General features: G+C 38.4%; 1 protein-coding gene across 3 annotated transcripts in view; it reads left to right on the top strand.

Moving 5' to 3' along the window:
• The window catches only part of ash2l (ash2 like, histone lysine methyltransferase complex subunit), a 72,535-nt gene that overhangs the window by 45,930 nt on the left and 8,061 nt on the right, over positions 1-18,544 (top strand). For all 3 annotated transcript variants that reach the window (XR_007934895.1, XM_028799814.2, XM_051927559.1), the window contains 4 exons: positions 9,013-9,106; positions 13,657-13,874; positions 15,485-15,652; positions 16,458-16,651. Coding sequence is in view for 2 of the 3 variants with exons in the window: in XM_028799814.2 (XP_028655647.2) it covers positions 9,013-9,106; positions 13,657-13,874; positions 15,485-15,652; positions 16,458-16,651 (674 nt within the window). In the remaining variant the exon portion in view is untranslated. The remainder of the gene's footprint in view (positions 1-9,012; positions 9,107-13,656; positions 13,875-15,484; positions 15,653-16,457; positions 16,652-18,544) is intronic.

Genomic DNA, 18,544 nt, shown 5'->3' with positions numbered 1-18,544 from the left:
ATACAACTGGGAAATGGTACACTCACAAATACAGATGGACTTCACCCAGATATTATTTCCATTCCACAATCCTTTATCTCAGACGACTTAGTAAAAGAGATATTTGGAACAGCAATCACATTAGACCAAATACCCCTGTTAACACAACGCACTATATTATGTCCAAAAAATATTAATGTTAATCACATTAATAACCAAGTCATTTCATTACTTCCTGGAGAGACACAGATCTTTCTAAGCTCAGACAAAGTTGACTCTGATGACGACAATGAACATATAAATTTCCCCTTAGAATATTTGAACACTATTAACCCTGCCGGATTACCACAACACGACCTTGCCCTTAAAAACGGAACAATAATCATGCTATTAAGAAACCTTAACACAAAACAGGGTTTATGCAATGGCACACGGTTAGTCGTCAACACCATGACACGCAATGTTATTCAAGCGACAGTTCTTACAGGATCACATGCTAACAATACTGTTCTCATTCCTAGAATTGACCTTACAAGTTCTGAGCTAGAATTACCTTTTACATTGAAACGCCGACAGTTCCCCATTAAACCTGCATTTGCCATGACCATCAACAAATCACAAGGACAAACCATGGACAAGGTTGGCATCTACCTCTCTGAACCCGTTTTTGGACATGGACAACTTTATGTTGCCTTCTCACGTGTTCGCCGTTCATCTGACGTTAAAGTTAAAATTATAAATAATCCATGCCAAGGAAGACTCATTCAAGGACAAGACACCATCTTTACTGCTAATGTTGTATACAAAGAAATATTCCAATAAAACATTAATATATGACAAACACTCTATTTGTTATTTCTATGGGCATCATCCAAAGCTGCACACTATTCTATATCTAATTCATACATCTGACTCTTTCTCATGTCCCAACGCCAGGGGTTGGCAAGCGAAGCGAGCAGGGGGCGGAGCCCCCTAGTATTTAATAAACAAAAACTGATACCACCCTTTGATAAAGTAAATAAACAAAAATTAAAATTCTCCAAGTTTTAGAACATTACCTAAATCTCTGAATGCACCTGGAATTTTATGCTGTGCATAAATTTTCTAGCGCGTTTTGACTTGTACGCAACACACTATGACACATTTTAAGTGCAAGTTATGAATTCACAATCATTATGTACAAGAATTGTTAAAAACTTGCCCATGCCTTTACTTCCTCAGATGTCTGATTAAACTGTGATTTCTCTGTACATTCTCACCGTTACGAGTTCCCGGTGGAGTCTTCATATAGACACTGGACAGACAGCAGCTTATTTGTTGTCAGAATGCGTGAGGCTTACAATACTTTGGAAATGTACACTGTGCTAAAAAGTCTGCACAGAGTTATGTAATTTGTCATCGATTGAGATTTCTTGTCAAAAAAATAATCCACAAGACTATGAAATCCATCAGTTTTGACGTCCCCTCCAACTTAAAACCATTATGGCAGCTTTAATACCCAATTCTGCATACTTATTTATTGTAGCCTTCATGCAAAATAGTTTACAGGAAAACTTTAAAAAGGCATCTTGTTACTCAGAAAAAAGTTACCTGTTTGTGTATGGACCAATTTTCAGTCTGCGGCTTATGCCAAGGAAGACCTTATCTGAATTAATTCATTCATTAATTTTTCAAATCTACTTAATTTGGTTCAACGTTATGTGGGGAATTGTCTATTTTGGTAACAGTTGGGCACAAGCTTACAAAGCCTTTTCAACAGTTATCATTTAATCAAGCATATACAGTATGTTTTTGGGATGTAGAAAGGAAACAGAAGTACCTCCAAATAATTCCATGTTGACACTGACTTACACACGGACGCTATGAGATCTAGACGCTAGTATTTTAGAGCCGTTAGGTAGCAGCACAAAGCCTTGTACCACCATGTTGCCTAGATAAGTAAAATTCTCGTAAAAAATGATGACATCTCTTGACTCAATAGAATTTTGCAGGTTTTTGTTCCAATAAGATTTACAATCAATGATAATAATTGATAATAACGGATGTTATTTAATGAACCAGTCTTTTTTTTCCTCTTATTCTGCATTCAGAAAAGCACAGCAGTATGATTATTACATTTCTAAGACATTTAGAAATATCTGTTTTTGCCATAGCTGTGAATGATTATCTCTTTTGTTGGTTTCCAAACATTCTGCAGTTTTTCCATGTAGTTTGCTCCCTTAATTGTATCCTAATTATGGCAATTAAAATCAAGCAGATCAGACACCCAGGCAAACAAAATGGAGTGATGAAAGGCTGCAACTACTTCAGCATCAGACCCAATAATTAATAAATAATGGAATAAATAACCAGATCACTTGGAAAAGCAAGATGAAAATATTTTTAGAAATAAATAAACTACATTATCCCCATATAACTGCTTAGTACATTTTAATAAAAATTCAGCAAACTTTAATTTGTTAATGGATATGTTCGAGAGATATATGTATGTATATGCTCTTCATTATTATATGTAAATGTGTACTTTCTATATTTACTAAGAAAAAAGAACACTGTACTGTATGGCATTTTGCTACCAGCCTCATAGCATATCGGGCACCTGCTGTTTGCATCCAATTTTGTTTACTCACATCTCCAATGTCCATTTCGTAGTTCCTATATTTTTGTAAAGGCATGTGCATCATGGCCCTTAAATACCTCAAGCTTAAAAAGAAGTATGATTAACAGCGCAGCAGGTCAGCAATGGAAAGAAGGTGGTGTGAAGGCTTATGAGAACACTGATCTCCCTTGAAGACGAAGATGATGAGCGGTGTTTCTTGAAGTTAACAACTGATCAGGGTTCTTTCTTAGTGACACAATAAATGGTCCATTCAAGGATTGTTAAACAGCTGCTTATATCCATGTGTCACTCTGATGCTCATCCTCTTTGTCTTCAAGAGGCATCACTGTCCTCATGAGTTTTCACACCATATACACCTCCCCCCTACAGAGACTCACACCTGCCACAGGTCGAGTCGTTACACAAACTTAAAAGATATCAAACAATATGAAAGTGACAAAGTAGTGAATGTTATCGCACGTGACTTGTCCCACTCAATGATCGCGACAATTTTGAGAAACAAGGAGATTTACTTAAATGACTGATATCGTATCTTATGCTATAATACATATTTGACCTCTCCCATATAATTATTGAGATATGTCCAGTAGCAGAACATAACTTGTACGCAAGTTGATAAATACCTGTACTCATAATATTCTCATTATGGTCAGCTAATATGTTTGTCAAATGAAAATACTTCATGGAGTCGTGACATCACACATGACCAAAGCAGAGTGGTAACGGTCTTAAAAGTACACACATATGAAAGTTTTGTGCATGGCTCATACAGCTCAGTGATGTCACCTTTTCCTCACACAGCATCATCGGGCAATGGAGAACAATGTTTGCTTAAGCCAGACCCACAGGGAATTTCTGGAATCATATTCGGAAAACAAGGCAAATACAGCATATTGACTGCGAAAAACTCTTCGGCCACTTTCTTTGATCAGCACCAGTTTTAAAGTGTCTTAATAGTTCTTCTTATGTTGAAAAGCTAACCAACAAAAGTTGCAACTTTCTGTTGGCGACAGCAGGATTTTTTGTCCAGAATGTTATGTATGATGTTCAGTTATGTTTATAATTAATACATATGATCTTTACATTGTGCCAGGACTAGTTCTACAAAACAGCCCCATAGCATCAATCTTGTTTCTCAAAATTGTCGCGATCTCCTATAGATATTTCAGCTGTTGTTAGCAAAGTGAAAACAGAGAAGCACATACTTAGCAATATATGTTATATTCTGTACAAACTCTTCCACTTAGCCAGATTAATAGTCATTTTCTGGGTTTGCCTAAGTTGGCTGGTTGCTGCCTCAAAAGTAGTATTGGAGAACAAATTTATTCAGCTGAGTGCCCGTCAAATTCCCTAATGAAGTCAGTCAGTCAATCAGTCATTTTCCAAACCGCTATATCCCAACACAGGGCACCAGCTCACCGCAGGGAACACACACACCCACACACTAGGGACAATTTAGAATCGCCAATGCACCTAATCTGCATGTCTTTGGACTGTGGGAGGAAACCGGAGCACCTGGAGGAAACCCACACAGACACAGGGAGAACATGCAAATTCCACGCAGGGAGGACCCGGGAAGCGAACCCGGGTCTCCTTACTGCGAGGCAGCAGCGCTACCACTACGCCACCGTGCCGCCCCCCTAATGAAGCAAAGACACAAATTTAAGAGTACCCCACCTGGTATGGGTTTACTGGGGCCTCATCCTGGAGCCAAGCCCGTTAGGAGTGCTTGCAGGTGAGTGAGTGATGGCCGGGTCTGCCACAGGGTCTAGGCCGGCACAGCCTGAAAGCATGACGTGGGATTGCCCTACCATGGTCAACCACCTGTAGGAAGAATAGGGACCGGGTGCAGTATGACCTGGACGGTAGTTGAAGGCAGAGGCCTTGGCAGACTGGAATCCAAACACACAAACTGACTCTCTGGACATGGAATGTCCTCTCACTTGGGGGAAAGGAGCCGGAGTTAATGAGTGAAGTGGAGAGTTACCGACTATATATAATTGGGCTCATGTCCATCCACTCACTTGGTTCTGTAACCAAACTCCTTTAAAAGAGGATGATTTCTTCTTCACTCTAGAGAGGGGAAAGGTGTCAAAACAGGAATGGGCTTCTTATTGAGCCCTATTCAATGCCATATTGGAGGTTTACCTGGTGATTGAGGGGGCTGCCTCCTTGTAGCTGAGGGTTGCGGATGGGAGGACTACACATGCTTATGCACCAAATATCAGTTCAGAGTACCAGACCTTCTTTTAGTGCCCGGAGGGGATTCTGGAAAGGGTCCCAGCTGTGGACTACATAATTCTGCTGGGCGACTTCAATGCCTACGTGGATAACAATGGAGACTCTTGGAGTGGTGTGATTGGGAGGAACAATATCCCTAATCTAAACCCGAGTGGTGTTTTGTGATTGGACTTCTTTGCTAGGCACGGTTTTTCCATAACAAACACCATGTTTGAACATAAGGTGGCTCATAAGTGTACTTGGTACCAGAGCATCTTAGGCCAAATGCCGTATCTTTGATTGATCTCATAATCGTATCATCATTTTTGCAGCCATATATTCTGGACATTTGGGTGAAGGGAAGGGCAGAGCTGACTGCTGGTCACCACCTTGGGGTGAGTTAGGTCAGATGGTGGGGAGGAGTGTGGCCAGACCTGGAAAGTGCAAGCAAGTAGTGTGGGAGGACTAGGAAGGTCTGGAGGAGACCCCTGTCCAGAAGACGTTTAACTCCAACCTCTGAATGAGTTTCTCATCCATCCTGGGTGATGCTGGGAACATAGTCTAAATGGGCGTTGTTCAAAGCCTCCATTTTGGAACCCACTGCAAAGAGCTGCTGCCTGAAAGCCATTGGTACCTCTCTAGGTGGCAACTTAAGGATCCAGTGGTGGACACCAGAGGAGAGTGATGCCATCAGGCTAAGGAGCCCTTCTGTGTATGGTAGGCACAGGAGACTCCTGAAGCAGCAGAGAGGTACTGAAAGTCCAAAAGGACTGCGGTCTTGGCAGTCAGGGAAGCAAAAACCCGAGTGTTAGGGGTTTTGGAGTGGCCAATGGAAAGCCACTATCAATCCGGCTCAAAGAGGTTCTGGCAAACCATCGGCAACTCAGAAAGGGAAGGCAGGGATTCGTTTAGGCTGTTTTTAGTAAAGGTAGAGAAGTGCTGACCCAGACTGAGGATGTTGTCTGATGGTAGATGGAACACTTTGAGAAGACACTTTGAGAAGATCCTGAACCCAATGGACACGATCTCTGTTAAGATGACAAAGCAAGAAGGTGATGGGTGATCAATGTCCATTTCCCTTAAGGAGGTCACTGAGGTAGTTAAACAGCTATGCAGTGGCAAGGCCCCAGGTATGGACTGGACTGTCATGGCTGACATGCCTATTCAAATTTGCGTGATCATCTGGAGCTGTGTGTCTGGAGTGGCAGACTAGGGTGGTGGTCCTTATTTTTAAAAAGTGAATCATTAGGATGTGCTCCACCCATTAGGGAATCGCAATCCTGAGTCTCCCTGTAAAAGCTTATGCCAGGGTACTAGAAAGGAGACTCTGCCCAGTCATGGAACTGGAGGAGCATCCAGGAGGATCAATGTTCCATCCAGACAGTGGAACAATGGACCAGATCTTTACATTCATAAAGATTCTATAATGGGGCATGGGAGTATGCCCAATCAGTCTGCATGTGTTTTGTGTACTTAGAGAAAGCATATGACTGTGTTCCTCAGAGGATTCTATGGGGGGTCATGGGAGAGTATAGGGTTCCAGGGACCCTAATAAGGGTTAATCAGTATCTGTATAATCACAGCGAAAGCTGTGTCTACATACACAAACAAAAACAAAAGCACCATTTCCAGTGGTGTGGTAATCTGCCAGAGCTGTGCTTTGTCTCCTGTCCTGTTTGTGATTTTCATGGACATAATATCAAGGGGGTCCCAGGGATAGGGACCAGTTTGGTGGCCTTAGAATTGCTACACTGCTTTTTGCAAACAACATGGCCCTGTTGGCCTCATCAGACTGTGAACTCCAGCATGCATTGGCACAGTTTACGACTGAGTGTGAAGCGGCAGGGATGAGGATCATCACCTCCTAATCTGAGGCCATTGTCCTCAGTAGGAAAAAGGTGGACTGTCCTCTTTGAGTGGCAGGTGAGTTGCTGCCTCAAGTGGCAGTGTTTAAGTACCTCAGAGACTTGTTCACAAGTGAGGGGAAAAGGGTTGGTGACATCGACAAATGGATTGTGGCAGTGGCACAGTTATGTGGTCACTATACCAATCTGTAGTGATGGAGAAGGAGCGGAGTCAGAAGGTGAAGCTTTCAGTTTTCCAATTGACGTTCATCCTTACTCTCACCTATGGTCATAAGCTTTGGATAATGACCAAAAGAATGAGATTGTGCATATAAGCAGCTGAAATGAGCTTTCTCTGCAGGGTGGCTGGGATCTCCCTTAGAGATAGGGTGAGAAGCGCAGACATTGGGAAGAGGCTTGGAGTAGAGCCAATGACCCTTTGCATCGAGAGGAGCCAATTGAAGTGATTCAGGCATCTGATAAGGATGCCTCCAGGACATCTCCCTGTGTCCCTATGGAGGTTTTACAGACACAACCAGTTGGGGTTAGACCCCGGGGAAGAACCAGGGCTTTCTGGGGAAAGGGACACATTGGCCTCACTGTTTCCCCCGTGAGCCAGTTTCAGAAAAGCTGTGGAAAACTAAAGTACTTCCTCATGTTAGCCTAGTCACCTTTTGTGAGAGTAACAGTGTGCTTGTACTTTAAAAACCAAGGTTACAGGGGTATTTCATAATCTGAAATAACAATAAATTTTGGGCTACTTTCTGGGTTTTGCAGATGTCATCCTGATACAGGGAAACTGTTAGAGGTGGAATTTGGTAAAGCATACAGTTGCAGGCAGGCATGGCTTTTGACATGCATAAAATTATGGGTGAAAAAATGCATTTAAAAATGCTAGAAATTCATCAGCCAAGCGAGTACTGCTTTGTTTCCCCTTTATTGTGCAGAAGTAATTAGTGTCTTGATTATGTGCATAAACTATGCAATATATAAACCATCTGTCACATAAAAGTATAATATATGGCATATAGTGTGGTCTTCATGAAGAAAATGGAATTTATGAAAACATTTAAACATAGCAGAGTTTTAAAATGTTTCTAATTAAATTAGTATACCTGCACATAAACCATGTGCAGACAGAGGATGACTAGGCGAACACAGGACACTACATTTGTTTGGCATAGTAGCATCATATATAGCCTATCTACAATACTGAAGTTTATGAGTAAAAAAAAAAAAAAAAATTAAACTTTATGGGTAAATAATTTTAAAACTTAAGTATGCAGTATTTTTTTTCAATTATCACCCAGTGTCCTTTGTAATAAATATATACTGTAGGTCTAGTTGACTATAGGTGAAAAAAATCATGTAACTCATTGGTTAAGTATCTTAAGATTAAAATACATGCACTCCTTATATCACCAACTCATTATACAGTACATGTGACTTACGTGAATAAAGCTAGAAATTTTATACATGAGACTAATAAATAGCAGAGCCCACCAAATGATAAAACCCATACTGTTTTAATTTAGCTGGCTTAATTATAATTGTATTGTAAGGTACATGTTCTCAAGGACAGAATTTGATTACATCTTTTAGATGACTGTCTTTATTTTTAATTTGTCAAAGAGGAAGTATGCCTTAATGAGACTGGTCCAGTTTTTTTTTTTTTCTTTTCTTTTCTTTATTTTGGCTTGGTGTTACTTAAGCATGTGAATGAAACCTATCCTCTTTCCTTATGCTCTGAAACACTTTCCAATGTGTGTATTCTTTCTGTGTGGTTAGCATTATTGGCAGAATTTAAAGATTCAAGCTTTTAACAGTTCTAAACATTTGACGACTATCTGTAGGTTTTTGTAAGTCATATGTTAAATTTATGTATTAGTCAGTTTATTTATGTTTCAGTCAAGGTAGGAGGAGTGGGCTCTACTAAATGCAGTTGTTGGAAATCTAAAACAAGCCACTCTAGTAATTCAGTATATTGCTCACTGTCAAAATGGTGTAGAGCTCTGTCACGAAGAAAAGAAGTAAGGAATATTGTATAGTTGCTTGTTGCCTCTCTGTTATTTATTATACTACATTATAATATGTTGTTTATGAATGTTTAACTTGGCATCAGCAGGACAGGAGAGATTTTCCTATTTAAGGTGATAGAGGTGTTTTTATAAATTGCTTTTTATTAGATCAGTATTTGAAAAATTCTACTCTTTTTCTGTTCTCTGTTTTCAATTACTATAATTTATAGTAAAATCATGTTGTATGTGTGTTGTAATAGAATGGTCTTAGCACTGTGACTGAGTGTCTTTCATGCATTACATTTTATGTGAGATTGTGTCTGTCTTTAAGGTGGCCTGGCACCAGGAGGTCCTGGAAAAGGAAGAGGTGCTAAACGGAAGCAACAGGATAGTGGATCACAAGGAACTACCAAGAGAACACGAAGGTAAGGGTGTTTTATTTTTGTATTTAAATATATTATTTTAGAGATGTGGTTGCAGACTACTTAGCTACAGAACCTCCTTACAGTTTTTAGAAACATCTCTAATTCTTAACCTGTAAACACAATATTGTGCCTTTATGTTCATATTCTTAGCATTTTAGCCCATGTAATTTAAACTTTGTTTTAATTTTTGATGATGCTGGTACATACAACACTGCTGCATAGAAGCTGTTGGGTATAGTTTTAAAATTATTCTGTTAAGTGCAGCTTTTATATTTATGTGCAAGTGTTCATATTTTAATTGAGGTAAACAATACTATTAATTATCTTAAAGCACATTTGGACAAGTAGTCAGCTTTTCTTTTGTTTCCATCTTACTTTTTGAAATCGTCTTTCAGTAATGAAGGAATGTAAGAATGAAGCAGCTGGGTTTGGCTGTGATGCCCTGTGATCATGAATTTGAATAAGTAAATTGTAATGTTTAATCAATGTGGAAAACCATAGCTGTGCTTTATTATTTTGAATTGTCCACATCACACTTGCAATCGGTATAGTGCCTGTAAATAGTCACGAGGATTCGAAACAGTTTGATTTTCTGTGAAACAAATTCAGAAGAGGTCAAAATAAGCCCTAGCAATCATGACATCTCTTTTTTATAGACGATTCTTATTTTTGTAGAAGTGGTTGTTGGGGAATGTTTTTGCATCAAATGTAAACCTCTAACACACCATGTAACACTAGTGAAATGTTAATGAGTTAAATATCCCAGAAATTTAATGGGATTCACACTTGTTAAGAGGAATTCATTATTTTTCAATCATAGAATTTATTTACAGAATCTTGTCAACATCATGGAAAGCTATGGACAGTAGAAACACACAACCACAATATACAATCTGACAGCCTAAGCAACTCCATCTCCTGGCTTGATTTTATGGTAGTAAGCCACAAAATGTGGAGGTGGGTGGGTCTTTGTGTCTGCAATCGTTATCATCACTTAACTGGATGTACGGTGCAGTGCCTACAAAAATAATGATTTTTGGCTACTGCAAGGAAGGAGAGTGTTTTGCTAATAGAGGTGAGGATGTTCCAACTTAGAGCCAGCACAGACTCCTGTTCAACATTGTATGTTTGCTATGTCATGGTAGAGTGGAAAAAGAGAAAAGATGGGCAGATTGTAACTTATTCTGGTGTTTTTCTTAGTGACTGGCTGCCAAAATGAGGCACCATAATTCTTTAGCAGTGCAATACAAGGTTTGTAACTGTAATGAAAAGTCAAAAGGTACTCCTGTAATATCATTTAATTAGTCAACAGCCTTCAGTTCCTTGTTGTGCAATTTGACAACACCTGAGGTAACAAGATTCCGCAACTGTTGTTGTTAAATTGGACATGCTTTCCAGCTAGAGGTCTTGTCGAGTCCTATAGTGTGATGCTGGCCAATTGTAACATTATTATATGTTAAAAAAACCTAAATCTTAAAGGGTGAAAAGGGGAAATATACTGTTTGGTTAGGTATTTACCCCCACATAGTAATATTTTGTAGTGACACATTTTGTACTAGTAGTAGGTTTAGGTCTTTTACTATATGTAACAGCTTTGCAGAAATTACATTTTGGGGGTAATTACCAAAATTCTGCCAGGCAAATTTGCTCCCAATTGCCCAGGTTAATTGGAGGATGCTTATGAACTACAATATTCAAACAGTACCACAGATTTTCAATCACATTGTGGTCAGTGCTTTGACTAGGACATTGTAGGACATTCACCTTTCTTAAATGATTCCAAATTACTTTGGGCTTGTGTTGGGAATCACTTTCTTACTTAAAGATTAATTTTTGCCCACGCTTTGGTTTTTTAGGTGACTGATATAGATCGTCTTTTAGTATTTGTTTATAGTTTCCACGGTTCATTTTTCCTTGTACTTTAATCAGATGTTGCTTATTAAGGTGTGAGCAGTGTTACATTTGCACCACAAGCATATATTTTTAAACCTTGTCAAAAGAAACCTTTATGTTGTGGAATGTGACCACAAAACATTCTAACAAATTATAACTAGTCGCTCGCATGCTTTTTGATAAAATTGAAATGTGCTTTCACATGGCTCTGTTTGAGCAGAGTCTTTATTTTGTGCCAGTCTCCTATACTGGACACTGTTATACAGCTCTTGATGTGATTGACTGGTGCACCTTTACTTGTTTCAGCTGCTGAACACTTTAGTGCCTTCAGGATGATGGTTGGCCTCTCTGTGGCTTCTCTCTCAAGATTCCTTGTTTACATTATTGAATAATGACTCTTTCTAGGTGGCATTTAAGTTTTTTGATGTAGCTTTCACTATCTGATACTTAAACCATGATGATGAAAGATACATATCTTGCATGAGACTCATTATCAGTGATGTAACCTGGGGTCATTGGGTGTTTTGAGTCTTTCATCATCAGACATCCTCTCCCATGTAGCTACCTGGTGGCTTTCTTTGTGGCTTTAGTTGCATGTCTAATGGTTCTTCTCTTTGCCTTCCCAGTTATGCCCAGAATTGTGAATGCTTTGCAGAGTGAATGCCCTGCAAAGCCCCAGCAGCCATCCTCCACAGGTTCAAACCACATTCACTAGCCTCTCCTTTGGCACACATCTTCAAGCACCTGGTACTACTTTCTCTAGTTGGCCTCTTCAATATGCTTTTCCCATGGCAGTGTCAACTCCAGCATAATAAGTTGCTTAGTGAATTCTGAAACAATAAGCATGTCTGGCCGCAGCCATGATGATGTTCTCAAGGCTGGGAACTTTTGCATCCTGCCCAAATCCACTTCCTTATGCCAGTCATTGGCAGTATTGAGGAGACTGACTTTCAATCCAGCTTGTGAGCAGGGTTTCTCTCTGGCTGTCAGGAAGGAGATTTTGTCCAGATGATGGTGGCCCTTGAAGTTTTTAATGGATGTAGCTACGCTGTCAGCGATTGCCTTTAAGACCTGATCAGGGCACCAGTGATAGCATCAGTTTACATGGGCCTTTAGGCAGATTCTGAGGTGTTCCAAGGATCCACTACCAGAGCACTGAAGAAAGGAAGGTAATTCACTTTTACCCCAGACATGGAGGTTTGCCACCCTGGGTAGGATGTGATAGACAGTTTGTACCAGTAACCTTATCCGATGGTAGTCTGTTTGCCAGATATTACCACATGTGATCTTTCCCTGCAATGCTCCTTCCTATCTCGCCCATGCTGCTTGCTGCCCCACCACATCCTGCTAACTCGAACTTCCTCCACGCCTGCTTGCACTTTTTCCTGAATGAGGTGTTGCCACTCCTTGCCCTGGTCTCTGTCAACCCTGGTCGCCGGGAAGTATCCGATGCCCACTCGTCCTACTGCAATGGAACCCATCAGAACCTTCTGCCTCATTCGTGTTTCCGCCATCTCTAGAGATTTACTTGTACTTCTCTTCCTGCATCAAGCATGGATGCCTGCAGTTGGCACTTTCAGGTCTCTGGATTCCCTACACTGCTGAGCATTCCTTGTGTCTGACGCTATGAACTCTTCTGTGATGCCACTGATTGGGAGCTGTAAAATGTTGCTGGTACCACACAAAGCAGTACTGCTCAGGCTACGTGGTAATCCTAGCCACCTTCACAAGTAGCTGCTGATCTTTCTTTCCAGAGACTCATATGTGGTGATTGGCACCATGTACACCAGCAAGGGCCACAGAATTTGGGAAGTACTGAGTGCTGGTAAATTCAAGCCTTAAACTTCCCAGGCAGCCCCAACTTGTCCACCTTAGTGGAAAAGACCATTATGACATATATAAATACTTGAATATTGCTTTGCTTATTAATAACTTGAATAATCTTCTATTAGAGATTCCAAAACACAGAAATTGAATACTTTTGCAAACAGCATATTTCTTTTTTATCCCACATTACATTTTTTCCCATGTAAAACAATGTCAAATTAAGAAAAAATATGATTTTCAGTGATTTGAAATAAAAATCTAGGAAACAAAACTTAAGTTAATTTATTATTAATAAGTAAAATGAAATAATTAGTCAAGGAGCTGAATATGCATTACACTGTATACAAGTTCTTTAGTTCTTAGACTGTAATTCTAAGTTTCTTTTATGATCAGTTTACTAACTGTATAGTCAGTGTGTAATATTTTCTCTGGCTTTTATGATATTTAGTATGCTTGACATAGCAATTTTACATTGTTCACATATAAGTACGTTCTTGGGAATCAAACTAGGTCCAAACCTAAGGCAAGCTGATTTTTAACATTTATTAATTTGATTTTTGTTTATATATGAACTTGATTTACCAGTAACTTTCTGGAATAATGTGCATGTGAGAATCTGGATAGAGATTGGGAGGTGAAATGACTTGGAACTGATACATTTCTGGGCCAAAGTCAGGTCATATACTGAAAGACAATGGAGCTTTGCTTCTTCGGGTTTGATTCTTCTATAGTATCTGAAAGTAAAGCTGCATTTGAAGTAGTTATATCTGTGCTGTTTTGTCTTGGATGCTTCAAAATGTAAATATTTTTAATATATCACTTTTGTACAGTGACCCCCTCTTTGCAGCTCAACGTTTGCCCCCACATGGATACCCTCTAGAACACCCCTTCAATAAAGATGGTTATCGTTACATTCTTGCCGAGCCAGATCCTCATGCACCAGACCCAGAGAAGCTTGAGCTTGACTGTTGGGCAGGAAAGCCTATACCTGGAGATTTATATCGAGCATGTTTATATGAACGAGTTCTTCTTGCTCTTCATGATCGCGGTAAGTAGCTCTTTTTTTAATATATAGAAATGATTCATATTGTTTTGTTGGCTGGAGAACAAACTTACCTGGCAACCACACTGGTCTTTTCTTTAGTCATTCTTTGTGACATTATCCTTTTTATGTATTTGAGTTGATCAGTGTCAATATTTATTTATTAATAAGTGAAGCTATTACTTAAACTACATAATATTTAATAGTACATTATTTAGAATATTGTGACTCTTGCTTGAAAGAGTATGAAGGTGCTGTTCAACACATTGGAACTGAAATGGTGTGTTTTCCATTTTTTTTTTTTGTTTGTTTTTTAAGATCCCCAATGTATTAAAAAATGCTTGGTAATTAATTAATTACAAAGCAGTTTTCTGTGGTTTTGTAACCTTTGTAGGACTAGTGATAATTTTAATGCACTTCATTAGGTTAACTGTAGTCTTTAGATTGTGTTCTTGGTGTACTGTTCAGCCTAGACCAAAGCAGGCTGGTTTCTTGTCTTCATATTTTATTAAGTATCTCAATTATTGTCCTGGTGAATGATTTTTTTCTTTTTTTTATCCTTATGTTTTAGCACTTTGTTATTTTTGTTTACCTGTATTTTCTATAGAATGTATGCATCTCAGTTTAAAAAATACTTATTTTATAGAGAGAGACATTTTTTTCTAAGAGAAGTATTGATTAGTTTTTACTAAACAAAGATTTCATAGTCAAAATATTAAAAACTACAATTGAGAAACTTTTAAACTGTACTGTTTATCAATAATGGAGATGTGGGAGGTATATAGTCAGTTTCATGTTTGGCTGTCAAATCTGAATTGCTTAAATGCAACTTAGCTATTGATGCATTGTACATTGAACTCGGTGTCATTGCAGAAAAATACAAGAGTGGATGATGAAAGAACTATTTAATCATTTTTTGTGAATGGTGTACAGACCTTCACTGTTGTGTCTCATGCCCCCAGAAAGGTTAAAAATTTGATTTTTCAAAAAAAAAAAAAGAATTACTCTACTGCACAAACAGTAAAAATATATTCTTAGAATCAGCCAAAAGAAAAGCACGGTAAAGGACAAGTTAGGCATGTTTCACCCTGGTACCCATAAACTCCATTATAAAGTGCAAGAGTAGGTTAGTTATTGTTTAAAATATATAAAATATGCTTTACTTTAGAACGCAATTGCATGTGACAAATTAATATATAGCATGATTGTGAATGAATAACTTGGGGAAAAAAACACTAAACTTATCCTTTACTATCCTATGATCCTTGAGGAAAAGATGGTAAAATTTGAGTAAAGAGATGCTAATGTCTCTAATTTGTAAATTTGAAACTGTTCTGATTGATGCTGGAAGAAAAAAAACTTTAAATCGTCTCAGAATATATAAAGCTGCTGTACTACCTGCAGAGCCAGCTGCTAAAATGTAAGTGAAATTGCTTTATTATTCATGATTTACTTTTTTCAAACATTTTCATTACTAAGTAGTGTCTGCAAGTGGTTAGATACTATTTTACCTGTCCCATTCATTGCTGTTTTGTCTGTACTGGTTATTTTGTTTAAAAATCAGAAATACATTGTATTTTATTTAACTAGTTATTTTTTATTTTGCTCTGCAACAGCTCCACAGTTGAAGATATCAGATGATAGACTGACAGTTACTGGAGAAAAAGGCTATTCGATGGTCCGAGCATCTCATGGTGTAAGAAAAGGCTGCTGGTATTTTGAGATAACAATTGATGATATGCCTCCTGAAACAGCTTCAAGACTGGGGTGGTCACAGCCATTAGGTAAATAAAATTAAATTCACAAGGCAGTTTTTGTGATTACTGACTTTAGGCATGATTGTGCATACAATGAATTCAAAATTAAGCCATTGATTCATCATTTTATTAAAAGCGATTTATTATATTAACAGACACATTTTATTTCCCAGTGCAGAGAAAACACTTTTCTTCCTGCTGTTAATTTCGTCTAAGTCCTTTGCAATGGAATACTTTTCTTTACTAAAATTTGAAGTGATGGTGAATGAACCACTAACATGCTTTTAATTATCAATCACTAAGTCAGTACTGAGAGTTGTGATTAGTAGCTTCAACTGAGCTACTAAATCAATTAAATTCTGATTCATCAATCATTTTCCCTGTGCACTCTTTTGTGAAAATGCACATTTCTCTGTATTGCACTAATATTCTGAATCAGCTTGACAAATGTGGCTGGGATAATTACAATTGGATTGTGCAATATATGATCACCTTTAAAACATGTCTGATACAGGGTGTTAGCTTTGAATACATATCATAATACCTTTATTTACTTGAGCGTTTTTCATCATCATCTTAAAGCTGAGGAGAGCAAAAACAAAATGTTTAAACCATTGGTCCTGTAGTGATGAGAACCCTGAGTGACCATTTATATTAGACGAGATCGAAATGGTACTGATATACTAAGCAGAAATATGTTGCGATTCCATCCTAGTTTACATTACTGTACAAACCGCTGTACACAAAAATGGTATTGTGCTCAAGTTAAAAGTCCTGCTTCTTTGTTGCAAATAGTAAATAAAATAAACTGCACACTTTGTGTTTATTTAAGGAAATTTACAAGCACCACTTGGTTATGATAAGTTCAGCTACTCCTGGAGGAGTAAAAAGGGCACGAGATTCCATCAGTCAATAGGCAAGCATTATTCAGAAGGCTACGGCCAAGGCGACGTCCTTGGCTTTTTTATTGAATTACCTGAAGATACAGAAACTGCCAGATCACTACCAGACACCTACAAAGACAAGGTATTGCAATATTTATTTTCACTAAATGTATTTAAAGGTATTTTCTTCTGTTTTCGTAGCACATTAAAATAAAAAGTTGATGCTTATTAGAGAATTTTTTTTATTAAATGTTTTTTTTTCTTGAACTCTTGAGACACAGTTGTGACTGCTGTTACATTATATTCAGCTTTTAAGCATATGAAGAACTGAGCATGGATCAGTAAAAGTGTGTATCTGCAAAAAATTTAAAAAAAAAAAAAAAAAAGAAAATAAGCTAGGACCACTGTTTAATTTTATTAAAGTATACACTGCTACTTCATGTCTCTTAATATTTTCTCGTTCTGCCAGGATTTTCATTTTGGTATGACGTGTACCTCAGCAGTCCTTAGAGTGTTGAGAGCCTTTTGCTTCTTTTAGGTTTACCTTTGACAACCTAATCTTAACAAGAGAGTTTAGATAAAGAGGAATCCACAGATTGATCCCCATGATACTTCTCAGCTAATCTATTGCAGTCTCTTCTGGAACAGGGATATTAGGACCTACTGCTGGGACCAGCTCTGGCAAATCACCTGCTGACCATGCAACCCACATAACTCCGATGCCCACGGACTGAAGAAGTCAGGAAGTGGCATTCTTTTGGCTCAAAACCCATAAAGTGGGGAGAATGTGTTTTGTATTATGTATAGCTATGGGACAGATACAGAAATACTAATCACTTCTATAAACAGGAAGGAGTTATAGATCATGCAGGAAGTTGATAAATACAAGCTAGTTACAGTTAGACTCAATAGTGTACACAGCATGGACTTTGGATTTAGAGTTGTTGATTGGATGTGGTTTCTCGTCTAAATGGATTTTCTCCACATGAGTCATGGAGTGAGTCTAGGGATACTCACAATCAGCCTGGTAATACACCACAAATTTACATTTTTACCAGCAAATGAGAAAAAAACCTCCAGTGATGTTTTGAATATTGTGAATTCAGCCATTTCACAGGGGAGTGATTTTACATAGTTAAGCAAACTCTTGCTCTCCTAGTGACTTATCATTCCTACTGTGAGATGTGGGGAATAGTGTGGCTGGAAGGTATGGCCCAGGTAAACACAGGTTGATGAGCATCCAAATGGTAAGCTAGCTGAGATGCATGGAGCATAAATTATCTAAACAGATAAGACTGAAATATGTAGCAAGGGAGTCAAAGAAACCGCTAGAAACATGTCTGTCTTCAGTACTTATAATCTCTAAAATACCTCCTGTATGTTACTACAGGCCTGGAACAGGAAGCTTGAGTGGATCCTGTCGAAGCCTTAATAGGGGAGACAGCCACAATGAACTGTACATGGGCGGGGGTATAGCCAGTAATGTCTGGCATCAGTAGTTCTTGTAATGAATGCAGAAAACTGAGGAAGCCAAAAATATAAGAAGGCATCTCCTAAATGTTTAATAAATTGTGATAGGATGAAGGTCTAACAGTTTCTATTTCTCTGCCACTTCATTTTCCACTGTTCATTCTACCTTTTTTAACCAGAAAGCAAGGCACTGATGATGAAAAGCAGATCTATGTCTTTCTACCACCATTGTAGGTATTTTATGTTGTGAGCTGTTGGCAGGGTTACATTTGTGTCACACATACCTGTTTTAACTTTGGCTTAAAAGAAGTTTGAACAAAATCCACATTTTCCCAGATCACAATTTGGTCACTCTTCTGCTTTTTTGGCAAACCCCATATATACTTTACTTTCACATGGATTTTCTTAAGTAGTGGCATATAGGCCAGTGTTGCAGAACACTTGATGTGGCTAAGTAGTGCACCTTTGTTCTGATTTCTGCTGCTGAATTCTGTAGTTCCTTCAAAGTGATTGTTACCCTCTTTGTGGCTTTTCTTACAAGTCCTCTGTCTTGCTTGAACAGAAA

Source organism: Erpetoichthys calabaricus, chromosome 1, assembly GCF_900747795.2.
Source record: "Erpetoichthys calabaricus chromosome 1, fErpCal1.3, whole genome shotgun sequence".
NCBI lineage: Eukaryota > Metazoa > Chordata > Cladistia > Polypteriformes > Polypteridae > Erpetoichthys > Erpetoichthys calabaricus.
The sequence above is the reverse complement of the archived record's forward strand: the minus strand, read 5'-3'. Positions and strand labels throughout refer to the sequence as shown.